General features: G+C 41.6%; 1 protein-coding gene across 2 annotated transcripts in view; it reads left to right on the top strand.

Moving 5' to 3' along the window:
• Positions 1 to 16,352, top strand: part of xrn1 (5'-3' exoribonuclease 1) — a 111,260-nt gene continuing 94,908 nt past the window's right edge. For both annotated transcript variants that reach the window (XM_072255033.1, XM_072255034.1), the window contains exons 1-2: positions 1 to 196; positions 9,871 to 10,103. In XM_072255033.1, the coding sequence (XP_072111134.1) occupies positions 122 to 196; positions 9,871 to 10,103 (308 nt within the window). In that variant the 5' untranslated portion in view covers positions 1 to 121. The remainder of the gene's footprint in view (positions 197 to 9,870; positions 10,104 to 16,352) is intronic.

Consider the following 16,352-nt stretch of genomic DNA (forward strand, 5'->3'; position numbering starts at 1 on the left):
GCCTGCCCAGTACCGGCTCACGGCTCGCTACTGCTGGGAGACGGCGCCTGCCCAGTATCGGCTCACGGCCCGCTCTCCAACCTCTTCCTTCTCTCGCCCTCCGCTTCGTTACTCTGTTACCATGGGTGTCCCCAAGTTTTACCGCTGGATCAGCGAGCGCTACCCGTGCCTGAGCCTGGTGGTGAAGGAGCATCAGGTAAGAGAGAGCTTGGGAGGCCTTAACCCCGTCCTTTCGTTAGGCCGTTACCCGGAGCGAGCGCCAGGCCTGTGGCCCCCGCCAGCTTGGCTTCCCTCCCTGGCCTCAGGCTCCGGTTACTTAACTCGCCATTTACAGTTTACAACATCGGGATTTGGGGTCGTGCGTTGAAAATGGTCTTTTCATTATCGCAGCAGCTCGAGCTGCTCCCATTCCTTATACTTCACTGAAAAGTAAACAGAAAAGTCAGAGGTGAACGGACCTGCATACCTACTGTTCACATATTTAGTCTGAGGCCGGTGTTACGTTAGCGATGCTGCTCTTTAATCCTTCAGTGTTTTAACTTTACATCGGCGATCGAATATTTCACATATTGTTCTTTCTCTCCGTGTTGTTCCTGGCAGTTGTAATGATGTTGTGTCAACACGGTTTAATAAATCTAATACAGCGCTCTATATATTAGTCTCGATCTCTGCAGTGTTGTTTAATTCTTCACTGCCACTTTTCTCTAAATGTGGCATGATTTTTGTTTTCTTTTTCTCCGAATTTGTTAACAAGTGATCTAAGTTGCATTTTTCTGTTTACTAACATTTGTAATTCGAACCGGTCAAAGTGCCATGATCAGTCATTTATGAACTGGCTACCTTGGATTTATTTTTGAAGGGGAAATACAATTTTATTTGATGTAAGAAAATGATCTTAAGCTTTGAATAGAAATCAGGTGTATGGTCGCTGACTTGGAACATGGCATGTTTTATTTTGCAGCAGCAGTACAGTACAAAACATAAAATTTACTGTAAGTTACAAAGTCGTGTGAAAGACGACTAAGGAGGTAGTAGTCCATGTAATATCCAGAACTCTTATGGTAGAGGGGAAGAAACAGTTCTTAAAACCTTGAGTGTGGGTCTTCAGGCTCTTTTACCTCTTCACCAATGATAATATGAAGGACACAAAGCGTCTTTAATGATGGATGTCACCTTCCTGAGGCATAGCCTCTTGAAGATGTCCTTGATGGCAGGGAGGGTTGTGCCAAGTGTACAACCTTCTGTGGCCTCTTGCGATCCTGCATTGGGAGTTCTATATCAGTGTATGCTGCAAACAGCCAGAATGCTCTCCAGCATACATCTAGAGACTTGTAAGAAGCTTTGGTTACATAGCTAATCTCCTCAAAATCCTAATGAAGTAGAGATACTGATGTTCCTTAGACCATAAGACATAGGAGCAGAAATAGGCCATTCCGCCCATTGAGTCTGCTCTGTCATTCCATCATGGCTGATCCCGGATCCCATTCAACCCCATACACCTGCCCTCTCACCATATCCCTTGATGCCCTGACCGATCAGGAAAAAATCAACTTCCGCCTTAAATATACGCACGGACTTGGCCTCCACTGTAGCCTGTGGCGGAGCATTCCACAGATTTACTACTCTCCGGCTAAAAGAAGTTCCTCCTTACCTCTGTTCTAAAGGGTCACCCCTCAATTTTGAGGCTGTTCCCTCTAGTTCTGGATACCCCCACCATAGGAAATATCTTCTCCATATCCACCCTATCTGGTTCTTTCAGCATTCGGTAGGTTTCAATGAGATCCGCCCACATTCTTCTAAATTCTAGTGAGTACAAGCCCACAGCTGCCAAATGCTACTCAATGTTAATCCCTTCATTCCTAAAATCATCCTCATGAACCTCCTCTGGGCTCACTCCAATGACAACACATCCTTTCTGAGATATGGGGCCCAAAACTGTTGACAATACTCCAAATGCGACCTGATTAGTGTCTTATAAACCTTTAGCATTATCTTGTTCTTTTTATATTCTATTCTCTTTGAAATAAATGCCTACAATGCATTTGCCGTCTTTACCACAGGCTCAGCCTGTGAATTAACCTTCTGGGAGTCTTGCGCTAGGACTTCTAAGTCCCTCTACATATCTGATGTTTGAACCTTCGTCCCATTTAGATAATAGTCCACACTATTGTTCCTTTTACCAAAGTGCATTATCATATATTTGCTAATACTGTATTCCCTCTGCCACTTTTTTGCCCTTTCTTCCAATTTGTATAAGACCTGCTGCAATTGCATTGCTTCCTCAGCACTACCTACCCTTCCACCTATCTTTGTATCATCTGTAAACTTTGCCACAAAGCCATCAATTCCATTATCTAAGTCATTGGCAAACAATGGCAAAAGTAGTGGTCCCAATACTGACCCCTGAGGAACACCACTAGTCACCAGCAGCCAACCAGAAAAGGCCCCTTTTATTCCCACTCACTGCCTCCTGACTGTCAGCCGTTCCTCTATCCATGACAGTATCTTACCTGCAATGCCAATAGATCTTTATCTTGTTTAGCAGCCTCATGTGTGACATCTTATCAAATGCCTTCTGAAAATCCAAGTAAATGACATCCACTGTCTCTCCTTTGCCCACCCTGCTTGTTACTTCCTCGAAGGAAATTTTCCTTTACAGAAACCATGTTGACTTTGACTTATTTTGCCGTTGGTCTCCAAGTACCTTGAAACCTCATCCTTAATAACACTGTCCCAACCACTGAGGTTAGGCTAACTGCCCTATAATTTCCTTTCTTTTGCCTTCCTCCCTTCATTAAAGAGTGGAGTGACATTGGCAATCTTCCAGTCCTCTGAGACCATGCTAGAATCAAGTGATTCCTGAAAGATCATGACTAAGGCATCCATTATTTCCCCAGCAACCTCTCTCAGGGCTCTGGGATGTAGTCCATCTGGCCCAGGTGCCTTATCCACCTTAAGACCTTTGAGTTTGCCTAGGACTTTTTCCTTTTTAATAGCAACGGCACTCACTCCTGCCCCCTGGCACTCATGGACCACTGGCACCCTGCTCAGTGAAGACGGATGCAAAGTACCCATTAATTTCATCTACCATTTCTTTGTCCCCCATTACGACCCCACCAGCATCGTTTCCTAGTGGTCCAATATCAACTCTTACCTCCCGTTTACTCTATATAACTGAAAAAACTTTTGGTATCCTGCTTTATATTATTGGCAAGTCTGTCATTATATTGCAAATTTTCCCTTTTTATAGCTTTTTTAGTTGCCTTTAGATCTTTAGATTATGAGAACACTCAGTCTTTTATTGTCATTTAGAAATGCATACATGCATTAAGAAATGATACAATGTTTCTCCGGAGTGATATCACAGAAAACAGGACAAACCAAAGACTAACACTGACAGAACCACATAATTATAACATATAGTTACAGCAGTGCAAAGCAATATCATAATTTGATGAAGAACAAACCATGGGCAGGGTAAAAAAAAAGTCTCAAAAGTCCCTAAGTCGATTGACTCCCAAGTCCCCGATAGCAGGCGGCAAAAGGGAGAAACTCCCTGCCATAAACCTCCAGGCACCGCCAATTTGCCGATGCCTTGGAAGCAGCCGATACTGAGTCCATCCGTCCGAAAACTCCAAGCCTCCGACCAGCCTCCCGAGCACCATCCTCTGCCGAGCGCCTTCGACCTCTCCCCGGCCGCTGAAACAAGCAAAGCCGAGGATTTCGGGGCCTTCTGCTCCGGAGATTCCGGTTACCACACAGTAGCGGCGGCAGCGAAGTGGGCATTTCAGAAGTTTTCCAGATGTTCCTCCATACTCTCATGCCTGTCTCCATCAAATCAGAATTGTGCACGGTCCCCTACTTGACAGATAACAGATATTCATCACCGGAGAGGCCTTTTGTTGGGTTTTAAAAGCTTCCCAAACATCAAACTTCCCACTCACTTTTGCTACCTTTCCTTGGCTTTTGTGCAGTCCAGCCAACCTTTAACTATGCCACAAGTTTGTCCACCTTATTCCAAATGCAATGCACATACAAATACAGCACCTTCAGTCCTGCATTCTTGGCCCTTCCTCTGTGGTACAATTTAGTTCTTTGCTTTGTCTGCATTTGTACCCAGTCATTGGCTTGTCCTTCCTTGCGTTCATGTTACACCCGTCATCTACTTGTAAACCTACTTGCTTATCCTCAGTTCTATTATCCTGGTTCCCATTCCCCTGCCATATTAGTTTAAACCACTCCCAACAGCTCCACTAAATCTGCCCCTTAGAATATTGGTCCCCCTTAGATTAAAATGCAACCTTTCCCTTTTGTACTGGCCCCACTGCCCCAGAAGAGGTCCCAATTATCAAGATTCCTTCTTTGTGTTTGCACCAGTGTCGGGGCCCAGCATAGATCCTCTGAGATGAATTGTATTTTGTCATTTTTATTTCACGTTCATGGTTTTGGTATATCTCCAAAGATACTCAAATTTCTATAGATGTACCGTGGAAAGTGTTCTAACTGGCTGCATCACTCTCTGATATGGGGTGGCTGCTACACAAGATCCAAGTAAGTTACAGGTGGTTGTAAATGCCATCATGGACACTGGCCTCTGCCATATCCAGGTCATCTTCAAGAAAGGGTGCCCCAAAAAGGGTGTCCATCATTAAGGACCCCAATCACCCAGGTCACGCCTTGTTCTCATTGCTTTCATCGGGAAGGAGGTACAGAAGCCTGAAGGCACACACTCAACAATTCAGGAACAGTTTCTTCCCCTCTGCTATCTGATTTCTAAATGGGTATTGAACTCATGAACACTGCCTCACTACCTTTTTAAAAATTGCTATTTTTGCACTACTTATTTAATTCAACTATTTAATTATATTCAACTATTTATACACTTTAATTCATTTTTTCTCTATTATTATGCATTGCATGGTACTGCTGCCATAAAGTCAACAAATTTCATGACATATGCCAGTGATATTAAACCTGATTCTGATTCTTCATTTCACTTCTATTTGCATATTACTATATGATTAGCTCGATTCATCTATTGGAAACAGTGGTTGATGATGTAAAGAGCCTTGCCTTGTTCAAGTTTCTCAATCCTCCACCATTTATTTATTGTTGCCGTGTTGGGATGGAGAGAAGGGGACACACTTCCACATAAGGCATGTTTTCCATAAATTTGCTGCTGTTTACTATATTACCTTCCAAGTTTTAATTGACAAAGCTATAAGAAGAAAAAAAGACATCTTGTACAAAGTACTTGCTCTTCTGCTCTAAAAGAGCTCATACTGGTGCCCAAGAAGAACAAGGTAAGCTGCCTCACTGATTATCACCTTGTAGCACTCACATCTACTGTGATGAAGTACTTTCAGAAGTTAGCATAGAACATTACAGCACAGTACAGCCCCTTTGGCCCACAATAATGTGTACTGACCTTTTAACGTACTCTTAAGATCAATCTAACCCTTCCTTCCTGCATAGCCCTAATTTTTCTATCATCCATGTGCCTATCTAAGAGTTTCTTAAATTTATCTGCCTCTACTACCACCCCTGGCAAGGGATTCCATGCACCCACATCCTCTGTAAACGACTTACCTCTGACATACTCTCCTATACTTTCTTCCAGTCGCCTTAAAACTATGCCCCCTTGTATTTCTGCCCTGGGAATGTGGCTAGAATTAACTCCTTATTGAGCAAGGAACTGGAACCACTGCATTTTGCCTACTACCATAACAGATTTACAGCAGATGCAATCACACTGGCTCTCTAGTCTGCCTTGGAGTACGAAGACAACAGTAAAACTTACGTCAGGCAGGTGTTCATCAGTTTCAGTGTGGTGTTCAACACTATTGTCCCCTCAGTCTAAATAAAATTCCTTTATCTTTTTTAAAAGGATGTTCTGTATTCTGAGGTTGTGCCCTCTGATCCTAGACTCTCCCACTATTGGGAACATCTTCCCTACGTATACTCTAACCGGGCCTTTCAATATTCAGTACCTTACAAGTAGTTCCCCCCCCCCCCACCACCACCTCCCACAATCCTTCTAAACTCCAGTAAGTACAGGCAAAAAGCTATCATTCCTCACATGTTAATCCTTTAATTCCCAGATCACTCTTGTCAACCTTCTCTGTCGCCCCTTGTGTGATGTCAACCTGCACATCCTTCCTTAGATATAGTGCCCAAAGCTGCTCACTATCTCTTCTGGGGTAGAGGCAACCTGTATAAGAGGGATGGGTTGCACGTGGACCAGAGAGAGACCAACATCCTTGCAGGAAAATTTGCCAGTACTACACAGGAGGGTTTAAACTAGCAACACACAAAATGCTGGAGGAACTTTGAGTTTCTTTAGCATTTTGTGTTTGTTGGTTAGATTTTCTGCAGATTTTCTTTAGCTTGTGAGGGTTTAAACTAGATTGGTAATGGTGTGGGACTCTGAGCAGGACAAGTCTGGTGATCAGGATAGCCAGGGGCACAGTTAAGGCAGGAAAAGGAATACTCCAGGTGGATTGCTTCAGGATTCTGGGACAGAAACTTAGCTGAGGGATGGGCCAGTACTGGCAGCTCAGTATTCCAGGAATGAGATGTTCTAGGTATGACAGAGGTATTTGAGGTATTTGAAGCATTAGGGTGCATTAAGGTGGATAAATCCCCAGGGCCTGACTGAGTGCATCCTTGGACTTCGTGGGAGGCTAGAAAAGAAATTGTGGAGGGACAGGGAGCTGGTCAACCTGACTTGTGTACAGTACTGGGGAAGATACTGGAGGGAATACTGAGGGACAATCTGATTGGAGTCAGCATGGCTTTGTGCATGGAAGTTTTGCTTGATGAAACTTTATTGCCTAATTATTACCACTCATGGCTCGTGTTGGTAATTTTTTGGTGTTTCATCCTCAGTAGATCAGCAACATGTTTAACTCTGAGAATGATAAGCCAGATATGGCGAAAAAATGTCTGACTTAAGATTCCAACGCATTTTAGTTAGTACAGATGCAGCTTTTTGCTCTTCAACCAAATGGCTGTAAGATACAAAATGCTGAGATTTAAAACTTGAGTAAAAAGAATTTTTTAACATAATGAGGCAGTATCTGTTGAGAAAAGCATGGTTAATATTCTCATTCATGACCATATGTGTTTATACATAGTCATGAAATATGTCTATTGAGTTAGACTCTTTATTGGTGGAATATAACAGAAGGTGCTCAAGTAGCAAGATTGTAGAAATGATATTTACCGGATAACTCAGTTTGTGATTTTGGTAAAGGTTTAAATATTGGCCAAAGTACCAGAGATGGATCCCCTGCTCTTCCTCAAGACAGTGTTGTAGGTCTTGAGAAGCAGGATGGATGGAGCCTGGTTTCTGAATCATGTCAATATCCAAAACACTACTGTGCGGCAGCCCTGGTCTAGATCATGCCTGGTTCCTTCTTTTCCTTCATTATCTCTGCTTTAACTTTTAGTATTTTGTTATGTGGTTGCTGTTGTGTGACATTTAAGTAATTTGCTAGGATGAAACTTGGAAGGATTACATACTTGACCAAGTTCCAAATTAATGTTGTTAAAGCAGGCTCATAAACATTTATTTTGGCAGACTAGTTAATTTGTCTCTTTTGATGTTTTTGTTAAGTTTATTCATCGAGAAAATTGTTCTCAGTTTTACTCTACTTTTCCTATTTTCTTGTGATATTGAAAAATGTAAGTGTAGCAGTTACTTGAAAACAAACCAAAATCACTGAGAGACTGAGTACGGGAATTGTCACTGTATGATGCACTTCCAAATAACTGAGTTCCAAGTCAAAGAAAAGTATGTTTGATCCTTTATTACAAAACCAGCAAAAATGAACAATCTTACAGCAATATTAGTAATTAATGAAACTAAATTAGTGATGTAGTGAAATAAGAGCAATTAGTATTCAAATTAAGATAATTAAGTGTAACTAAGAGGTCAATAAAAATATTACCCCCGCGTATGTGCGTGCGCTCTCTCTCTCTCTCTCAAACTAAAACTAAAAAATAAGAAAAAGCAAGAATATGTAACTATGCTAATTTACTTCCACCACACCCCAACCCATGTGACAACTTACTCATAATAAACACACAACACAAAATACAATACAGACAGACAGAAAATAGATATGTGGCTCCAACATTGAGGACACTGATCACTTTTACTAACTTATTCAAGTAGTCATTTGTCAATTGATAATTGTGTAATTGTTCACACATGAATTCTCACTGTTCACTGTTCCTGAACCCAAAATGATAAGATAAGTCATATCTCATGTAATACAATTCATAGTAACTTTTAACCTAGCTGTATGTTGTTTTTGTACACTAAGCCAATGGAAAGTTGGCTGTTACTTTACTCAGTTGCAGGAATAAAATAGTCTGTTGGGAGTGTTTTACAGGGAAACCATTGTCTTAATGCATGACCATGATTTGGATGATGCTTTTAAGCTATTTGGATTTTGCCCATATGACTTTTCATTATTTTCCTTATCTCTATGAATATGTATCAATACCTACTTCCAAAATTACTTCGTCATGCATAATTATATCTACTGCCAGTGGTTTCATTGCTAGTGGAAAGGGTGTAAGTGCAACATGATGCTTGTTTATATTCATTTCTGTGCAAGTAATCATGAATTGATGGCAGAAGAAAAATACTGTTTGTCATTCTGCAAAAAGAAATGTTTTCAGGGAGATTCAATGATTGATTAATAATTGATCCAGCATATAAGTGTAATTAAAAAGCATCTATATTTTATATTGAATCTGGAATCAGCCTGATGAATAAATTTACATCTCTGTGGCATTAGGACTTTGCTAGATATCCCTTTTCTGAAAACTCAATGAACATTTGGATACTTGAAATGTATCCAAAGGCAGGCTGCTGAAGAATTTCTCCTTCCTTTGAAAGTTTGCTCTTAATTTGAGTTTTGAGTGTACATCTAAATGATGCTTAAACTGTGATGTGTATTGACAATTCATTCAAACACAGATGCATTTGCTTGACCTTGCATATTGGAGTTTAAAATAGGTACATGGAGCTTTGAAAAATAGAGGGCTATGGGTAACCCTAGGTAATTTCTATGGTAAGGACATGTTCGGCATAGCTTTGTGGGCCGAAGGGCCTATATTGTGGTGTATGTTCTCTGTGTTTCTAAAAAAAAACTACAGGGGATTTGTGGCTACGTCTATGGTCAGATTGCTGAAGGGATTGGGAGTCCGAGGCCAGCGCCAGTGGCAAACTATAAAAGAACTCTCTAAGGTAGCAGAGCGAAGCAACCACTGGTTATGGATGAAGCAGGGTGATGACAGCTGGGCCCGAAAATGTCCCATGGGTCGCCAGATATGAAGGGGGTGCATCTGGGATTCTGGGTAGCACCGTTGAGCCCTCTGGAGATGAGGTGGGCTTAAATTGACAAAACATCTAAGAAGGAGGATGCCCAACTGATGACCCCTGGGAAGCATCTGCCACCCACCAAGCCCTACCTTAAGATCTCTATGCTGTGACCCAAGTTAGGATCTGCTTGTCAAAGGGATTGAAGCATCTAGTCCTATGAGCTTGAACGGCTGTCAAGTTATGTGGACCAGTTACTTGCCTGGATCTTCCTGTAAAGTCACAGCATGTGGCATGTTGAACTATTTGAGTATTGTGTTGTACCCTGTGTATTAAACATTTTTCGGTGGAACATTGAAGAATTTTATAAAAGCCTGTTATGAGGAGTAAACTGAGAGGGCTGTAATGGAAATGTGCTTAAAGTGTGCAAAATAATGAAATATTTTAAGTAAAATAAAAGTTACTTTATCATATTCTTGTTAAGTTGGTCTTTTGTTCAGTATTTTACCAATGCATTTTGTTGTTCAATTTTTCAGATTCCAGAATTTGACAATCTCTACTTGGATATGAATGGAATTATCCACCAATGCTCTCACCCAAATGATGAAGATGTGCACTTTCGAATCTCTGAGGAAAAAATATTTGCTGATATTTTCCATTATATAGAAGTTCTCTTTCGGATCATTAAGCCAAGGAAGATCTTTTTCATGGCTGTTGATGGTGTGGCTCCAAGAGCAAAAATGAATCAACAACGTGGCAGACGTTTTAGGTAAGAAAATTGTATGGTAGTGTGGTCAAAGCAATTCTTTTTGGCTTGGCAAATTTATCCAGTAAGTAGCTGAGTCACATTTGTTTTGGCATTAATGAGGATCATAAATTGGATAACTATATGGACAGGAAAGGAATGGAGAGTTATGGGCTGAGTGCAGGTCGGTGGGACTAGGTGAGAGTAAGAGTTCGGCAGGGACTAAAAGGGCCGAGATGGCCTGTTTCCGTGCTGTAATTCTTATATGGTTAAGTATCTCTCAGCTTGGACTAGGAACCTTATTGGTTTTCTGGTTGATACAGGTTGAATAGCCCTTATCTGAAATTCCAAATTCCAAAAACCTCAGTCTGAATTTTTTTTGAGCGCTGACATGATGCCACAGATGGAAAGTTCCACAAGATGCTAAGAAGGTTCCCAGGTAATGTTCAGGTCACTGTGCACCACAGACAGTTCTGAGAAGTGACTTCACATATGTAATGAACAGAAGTTAATGAAAAGTAGAAAAACACTGCATAAAGTGAAAAATGAAGTTCTTAATTATGTATTGCCAGCAGTGGAGTGAATGTTTGCCACTTAACGGTATGCTGATCATGAAACAAAGTTCTATCACGACAAGCTGAAAATTGAAACTGGTTGCAGAAATCCTAAAAAGAAGGCATGGCATTAAATTTTTCAAGCATCTGCTGATCATGAAAATCTAGCATTAGAGCAAGTCTATGATGCTGATTGTTTTATACCTTACATAAAACCAAAAAAAAAAAGAAAATACAAATACAACGTACTGTAACATTTTAATCATAAGACAGCATTGCGGGTGGAGACTGAAAGCCTGCTCTTGTTTGTTGTTGTTCAACAGCTGATTCAGGTATTCTCCCAATGCTGCCATGCTACTTTTGTTACCCTGCATAGATTATATTTCATTATATTAATTAATGTAGTAATTTTTGTTGTTAAGTACATATGTGTGATGAACAAGTGTACAACGAAGACTGTTTACTGGTAGCATATAAATTCAGAGTTGGAAATGATAGCAGTCCCGTCTCATGATATATTCCAAAATCTAAAGCACTTCTGTCTTCAAGTATTTTGGAAAAGGAGTACTCAACCTGTATCTTGAAATGCAGTGGCTTAAGAAGGTGAATCAATGTTATGTCTTGGAAGATTTGTAGCAAATGGACAGCAAATGCTGACCATTTCATCAATGCTTACATTAAGTTAAATGCATCATCATATACCAAGGTTAGGTTTGGATTTTGCTTTTTGCCTGGTGTGATCAAGTGGATTTGTTAGTATTTAATGCATAGAATCCTAGATCCTAATATATAGAATATTGGTCAGATGGGTAATGGATCAGAAGATTGTCACTGTAAGTGTGAATGTCTGTGTTACAAAGTTTGAAGTTTGTTCAGTCAAAGTTACAATGAGCATGTTCTTCTTCACTGTATAACAACTCCCAAAAAAAAGGGAATAGCACTGGTCACTGTGAGTGACCTACATAACTCCATGAAAGTCTTTGATTCCATCAAATGTGAGTTCCTGGCAAATATCCTCTTCAAATTTGGCTGCCCACAGAAGCTCAGTCCCATTTCATTCTTGTTCTTTGATGCCGTGCAAGCCACTATTCATGTTGTCAAGTGTTATCAAAGCTTTCCTTAATTGTTTCTTCCTGAATTTTGCATTTCACCTGAAGCAAACTCCCTGTGGGAGTAATGCTAATATTCAGAATTAGTAGCAAGCTATTTAACTTCTGGCAACTACATTCCAGAATGATGGTGCTATGTTTACCCATGCTCGAGAGGCAGAACTCCAATCTCAAAACTTTCACTGAAACACACAAGGTCATGGTGCTTGCACTCAGTATTTTCATCCCATAGCAGAGATGTCTGAATCCAGATATCGTGGGTTTGAGATGAAGGTGAAGAAGTTAAGAGAGGAATCGGAGGAGAATGTGTTGTACCTAGAGGTGCTTGGAATGGGAAATGGCCTGAGAGGGTTAGGGAAAGCAGAGAACAGCATCTAGTGAGTATCTACATAAACATTTGTTGTAAGCATTGAAGACTAGAAAATGGGATTAGTATGGAAGGATACTGGTCAGCTTTGGGAAGCCAAAGAGCAGATTCTAATGTAAATGTGTATCAACCTGCCATACTGCACTATGTTGCTCTCCAATAATAAAAATTAATGATTAATGAAAATTAAGACTGTGGAATATGTGGACTATTTTGTATTTGTTGGGAGCAATTTCTTGGTGAAGGCAGATAAATGATATTGAAATGTACTACTGCCTTAAATGCACCAGGACAGCCTTTTGAAGATTAAGATCTTGGATATGACATAAATTAATGGTCTACCATGCAGCAATGGTCTCTGCCCTCCTCTGTGCTCGAGACCTGGACTACTTGCAGACAGTTTCAGAGACACTGGAAAAATGCCACTAACACTGTTTCTTGAAATTTCTTCAAAATCTTTGAATGGCCACTGACCTGATGTCAGTCTTGTTTCTGAGATCAATACCTCCAGTAATGAGTGCCTGGTTACATACTCTGTTATGTTTGCCAGGCTTTCTTTTCTGCAAGTGACACCAGGCTCCTGAAGAACTACTTGGTTATGAATGGTGCTCCAGTAACAGATTGCCCGATGGACGAAGAAAATGGTCCAAAGTTGTACTCAAAGGCTCTACGAGGGGGGAAAAGAAATGCAACATCCCTACTAACTCTTGGGAATCATGGTAATCAGGAGCAAAAAAAAAACAGGGGCCCAGTGTCAACAATGGAAAGAGCAGACTTCTTTGTAAACTGCCTAGTTAAGTCAGCTATCACCTGCCCTGTTTGTAGAATTGTCAGCAGTTCCCATCTTAACCTCAGATTTCATTGTTTTTTTAGGTTTGTAGAGATGCTTGTGCGGGATGGGTGGGGGGGGAGTTAAATTTAGGGACAAGGATATGGTGGAGTTAAATGATGTCCAGAGTCTAGGCCTCTGTTTCCATTTGGAGACCAGTGACATGAAGGTGGGACGAAGGACATTTGTAGTTGGATGTTGGGGCTGGCACCTTCACAACACTTTCATCACCATCGTCCAGTGCTTTCTGTTTCAGCTTATTAAAAAGACTGACTGATTTCTCCTTAAGTATAAGAAAACTTAACGGAACACCACGCTTTGTACACCCATCAATCCCTCAAGCAATACTTTCCATTTTATCCATTATTGGATGCTGACTAAGAGAGAGCACTTTGCTGCGAGCAGAACCAACAGTAACATTGGTAGCTTTCAAAATTCTTTCTCTCTGTGTATAAATAATGTGAATGGTGGACGCAGGCAAGTTCAACGCACGGACAATGTCCTTTCTTCATTCACCACGGTCGAAATGCTTAATTATGTCTAGTTTTACGCTGAGTGTAACACCCTTACGAGCCCTTTTAGGCTTTTCCGATACCTTAGAACACACCTTGCTAACAGATGCACAAAATAAATCGAGATAAAGCACGTGTTTAAGCAATGGCGGCTAGAATGCAGTTCTGGGGGAGGAGCTTGGCTGTTCAGGGGCGCGCTGCCTTTTTTCGTAACAGTGAAAACAGCTGTTGGCGAAAACAGGTAACTAATGTAGGTCTTTCGTAACAGTGAGGTGTCGTAAAGCGACCGTTCGGAAAATGGGGGCCACCTGTATTTCAAAGAGGGTGAATCGTAGTTTCATGAACTGTCTGCAACAGTTGGTTGCTGGTGCCACCTTGCCATTGTATTCCAAAATATAATGAGCCATTTTACCCAATCACATTCTAATGCTATTGCTAATAGCAAAAAATCTGTTTTGTCTCGTTATTAACGACTGGAAACACTTTTATTTTCACTATGTAAGCTCTTAATTTCAATCATCTTATTCTAAGGAGAACAATCTCATCTTTCACATTTTATCCACACAACTTGATCCTTGAAGTGTTCTTAAAAAAACTGTTTTGGAAAGGACATGTTCAGCTTATAAATGCACTGCTTGTTCAGAATTAGATATACTGCAATAGCTGGGGCTAAACATGCTTTGTATTCAATGTATCTATTAATAAAGTATCTTGTTTGTTTTCTAAAAATGATTGAAATGAGTTGTCAGATGTAATGAGGATGTGATCAGGGATTGTGATACAATGTTGAAAAGATGAAAGATGTTATGGTAAATATGTATTGAGAAGAGGTTTATGGAGTGTTGGGATGCAGGGAATACTAGGAATGTTGTGAAGTCTTGAAGTTATGTGAGTGTTCCATTTCACATCCTTTGAATTTCTTTTGCAACTTTTTGAAATGTTTGAAAAAAAAAACAGCATTTGTCAAACTGAAGAGTCTTAGGGATGGGTGAAGTGGGGAAAAAATCATGTGGAATTGTTGAAACGTGCAGGAACTATTTTTTTGAAATTAAACAAGGTTGGAAATGCTCAAGGTCAAGAACCATGAGTGCAAGGAGTGCATGTTTGGGTTCATGACCTTGCATTAATAACTGTACGTGATTGAAACAAGCAACACACACAAAATGCTGGAGGAACTCAGCAGGCCAGGCAGCATCCATGGAAGAGAGTACAGTCGATGTTTCGGGTCGGGACTCTTTGACAGGACTAGAGAAAAAAAGCTGAGGAGTAGATTTCAAGGGTAGGGGGAGGGGAGAGAGAAACACAAGGTGATAGGTGAAACCTGAAACGGGAGGGCAGCTGAGGTCCAGCACCAAATCTTAGACACCTCCTCTTACTTAGTTCTCGAACAGGACCCCACTAAGGAACACCAGGCCAATGTCTCCCACACCATCTTCAACCTTATGACTATGAGGATCTCCCATCCACTGCCACCAACCTCATCTTCCCGCACCCCGTACCACCCATTTATACCTCCTACCCAAGAGTCCACAAACTCGCTTGTCCAGGTTGACCCATTGTTTTAGCTTGTTCCTTCCCCACTGAACTCTTATCTGCATGCCTTGACTCGATTTTCTCCCCCTTAGTTCAGTCCCTTCCTACCTACATCCGTGACACTTCACATGTTCTGGATCTTTCAATGATTTCAGGTTCCCTGGCCCCCATCACCTTACTCTTACAATGGATGTCCAGTTCCTGTACACTTCCATCCCCCACCAGGAAGGCCTCAGAGCTCTCCGTTTCTTTCTGGACACCAGACCCAACCCTCCGCCTAGTGGAACTTGTCTTCACTCTAAATATTTTCTCCTTTGGCTCCTCCTGCCTCCTTCAAACAAAAGGTGTAGCCATGGGCACTCACATGGGTCCCAACTATGCCTGCCTGTTTGTCGGCTACGTGGAACAGTCAGTTATCCAAGCCTATACTGTTGACAGTCTTGCGATTTTTCTACATTACATCGACGACTGCATTGGTGCTGCTTCCTACACCCATGCTGAACTTGCCGACTTCATCCGCTTTGCCTCCAACTTCCACTCTGCCCTCAAATTTACCTCGTCCATTTCTGACACCTCCCTCCCCTTTCTCAATATGTCTCTATCTCTGGAGAGAACTTGTTTACTGATGTATATTACAAACCCACAGACTCTCACAGTTACCTGGACTATACCTCCTTCCACTGTGTTACTTGTAAAAACACCATCCCCTTCTCTCTATTCCTCTGCCTCCACAGCATCTGCTCTCAGGATGAGGCTTTTCGTTCCAGAAGGAAGGAGATGTCCTCCTTCAAACAAAGTGTTTTCCTTTCCTCCACCATCAATGTTGTCCTCCACTGCATCTCTTCCATTTCACGCACTCCTGCTCTCACCACATCCTCCCACCACCCTACCAGGGATAGGGTTCCTCTTGTCCTCACCTACAACTACACCAGCATCCACTTCCAGCACATAATTCTCCGCAGCTTCCACATCTTCTCCACCCCCCCCCCCACCACTTTCTGCTTTCTGCAGGATCACTCCCTCGTGGCTCCCTTGTCCATTCATCCCTCCCCACTGATCTCCTTCCTGGCATTTGTCCTTGCAAGTGGAACAAGTGTTACACCTGCCCCTACCATTCAGGGCCCCAAGCAGTCCTTCCACGTGAGACAAAACTTCACTTGTCTGTCTATGGGGGTCATATACTGTGTCCAGTGCTCACGGTATATCAGTGAGACCCGATATAGATTGGGAGACCACTTCACCGAGCATCTACGCTCTGTCCACCAGAAAAAGTTGGATCTCTAGCGGCCACCCACTTTAATTCCATTTCCCATTCCCATTTCGATTTGTCTATCCATGGCCTCCTCCACTGTTGCGATGAGGCCACACT

The sequence above is a fragment of the Mobula birostris genome, chromosome 4 (assembly GCF_030028105.1).
Source record: "Mobula birostris isolate sMobBir1 chromosome 4, sMobBir1.hap1, whole genome shotgun sequence".
NCBI classification, from domain to species: domain Eukaryota; kingdom Metazoa; phylum Chordata; class Chondrichthyes; order Myliobatiformes; family Myliobatidae; genus Mobula; species Mobula birostris.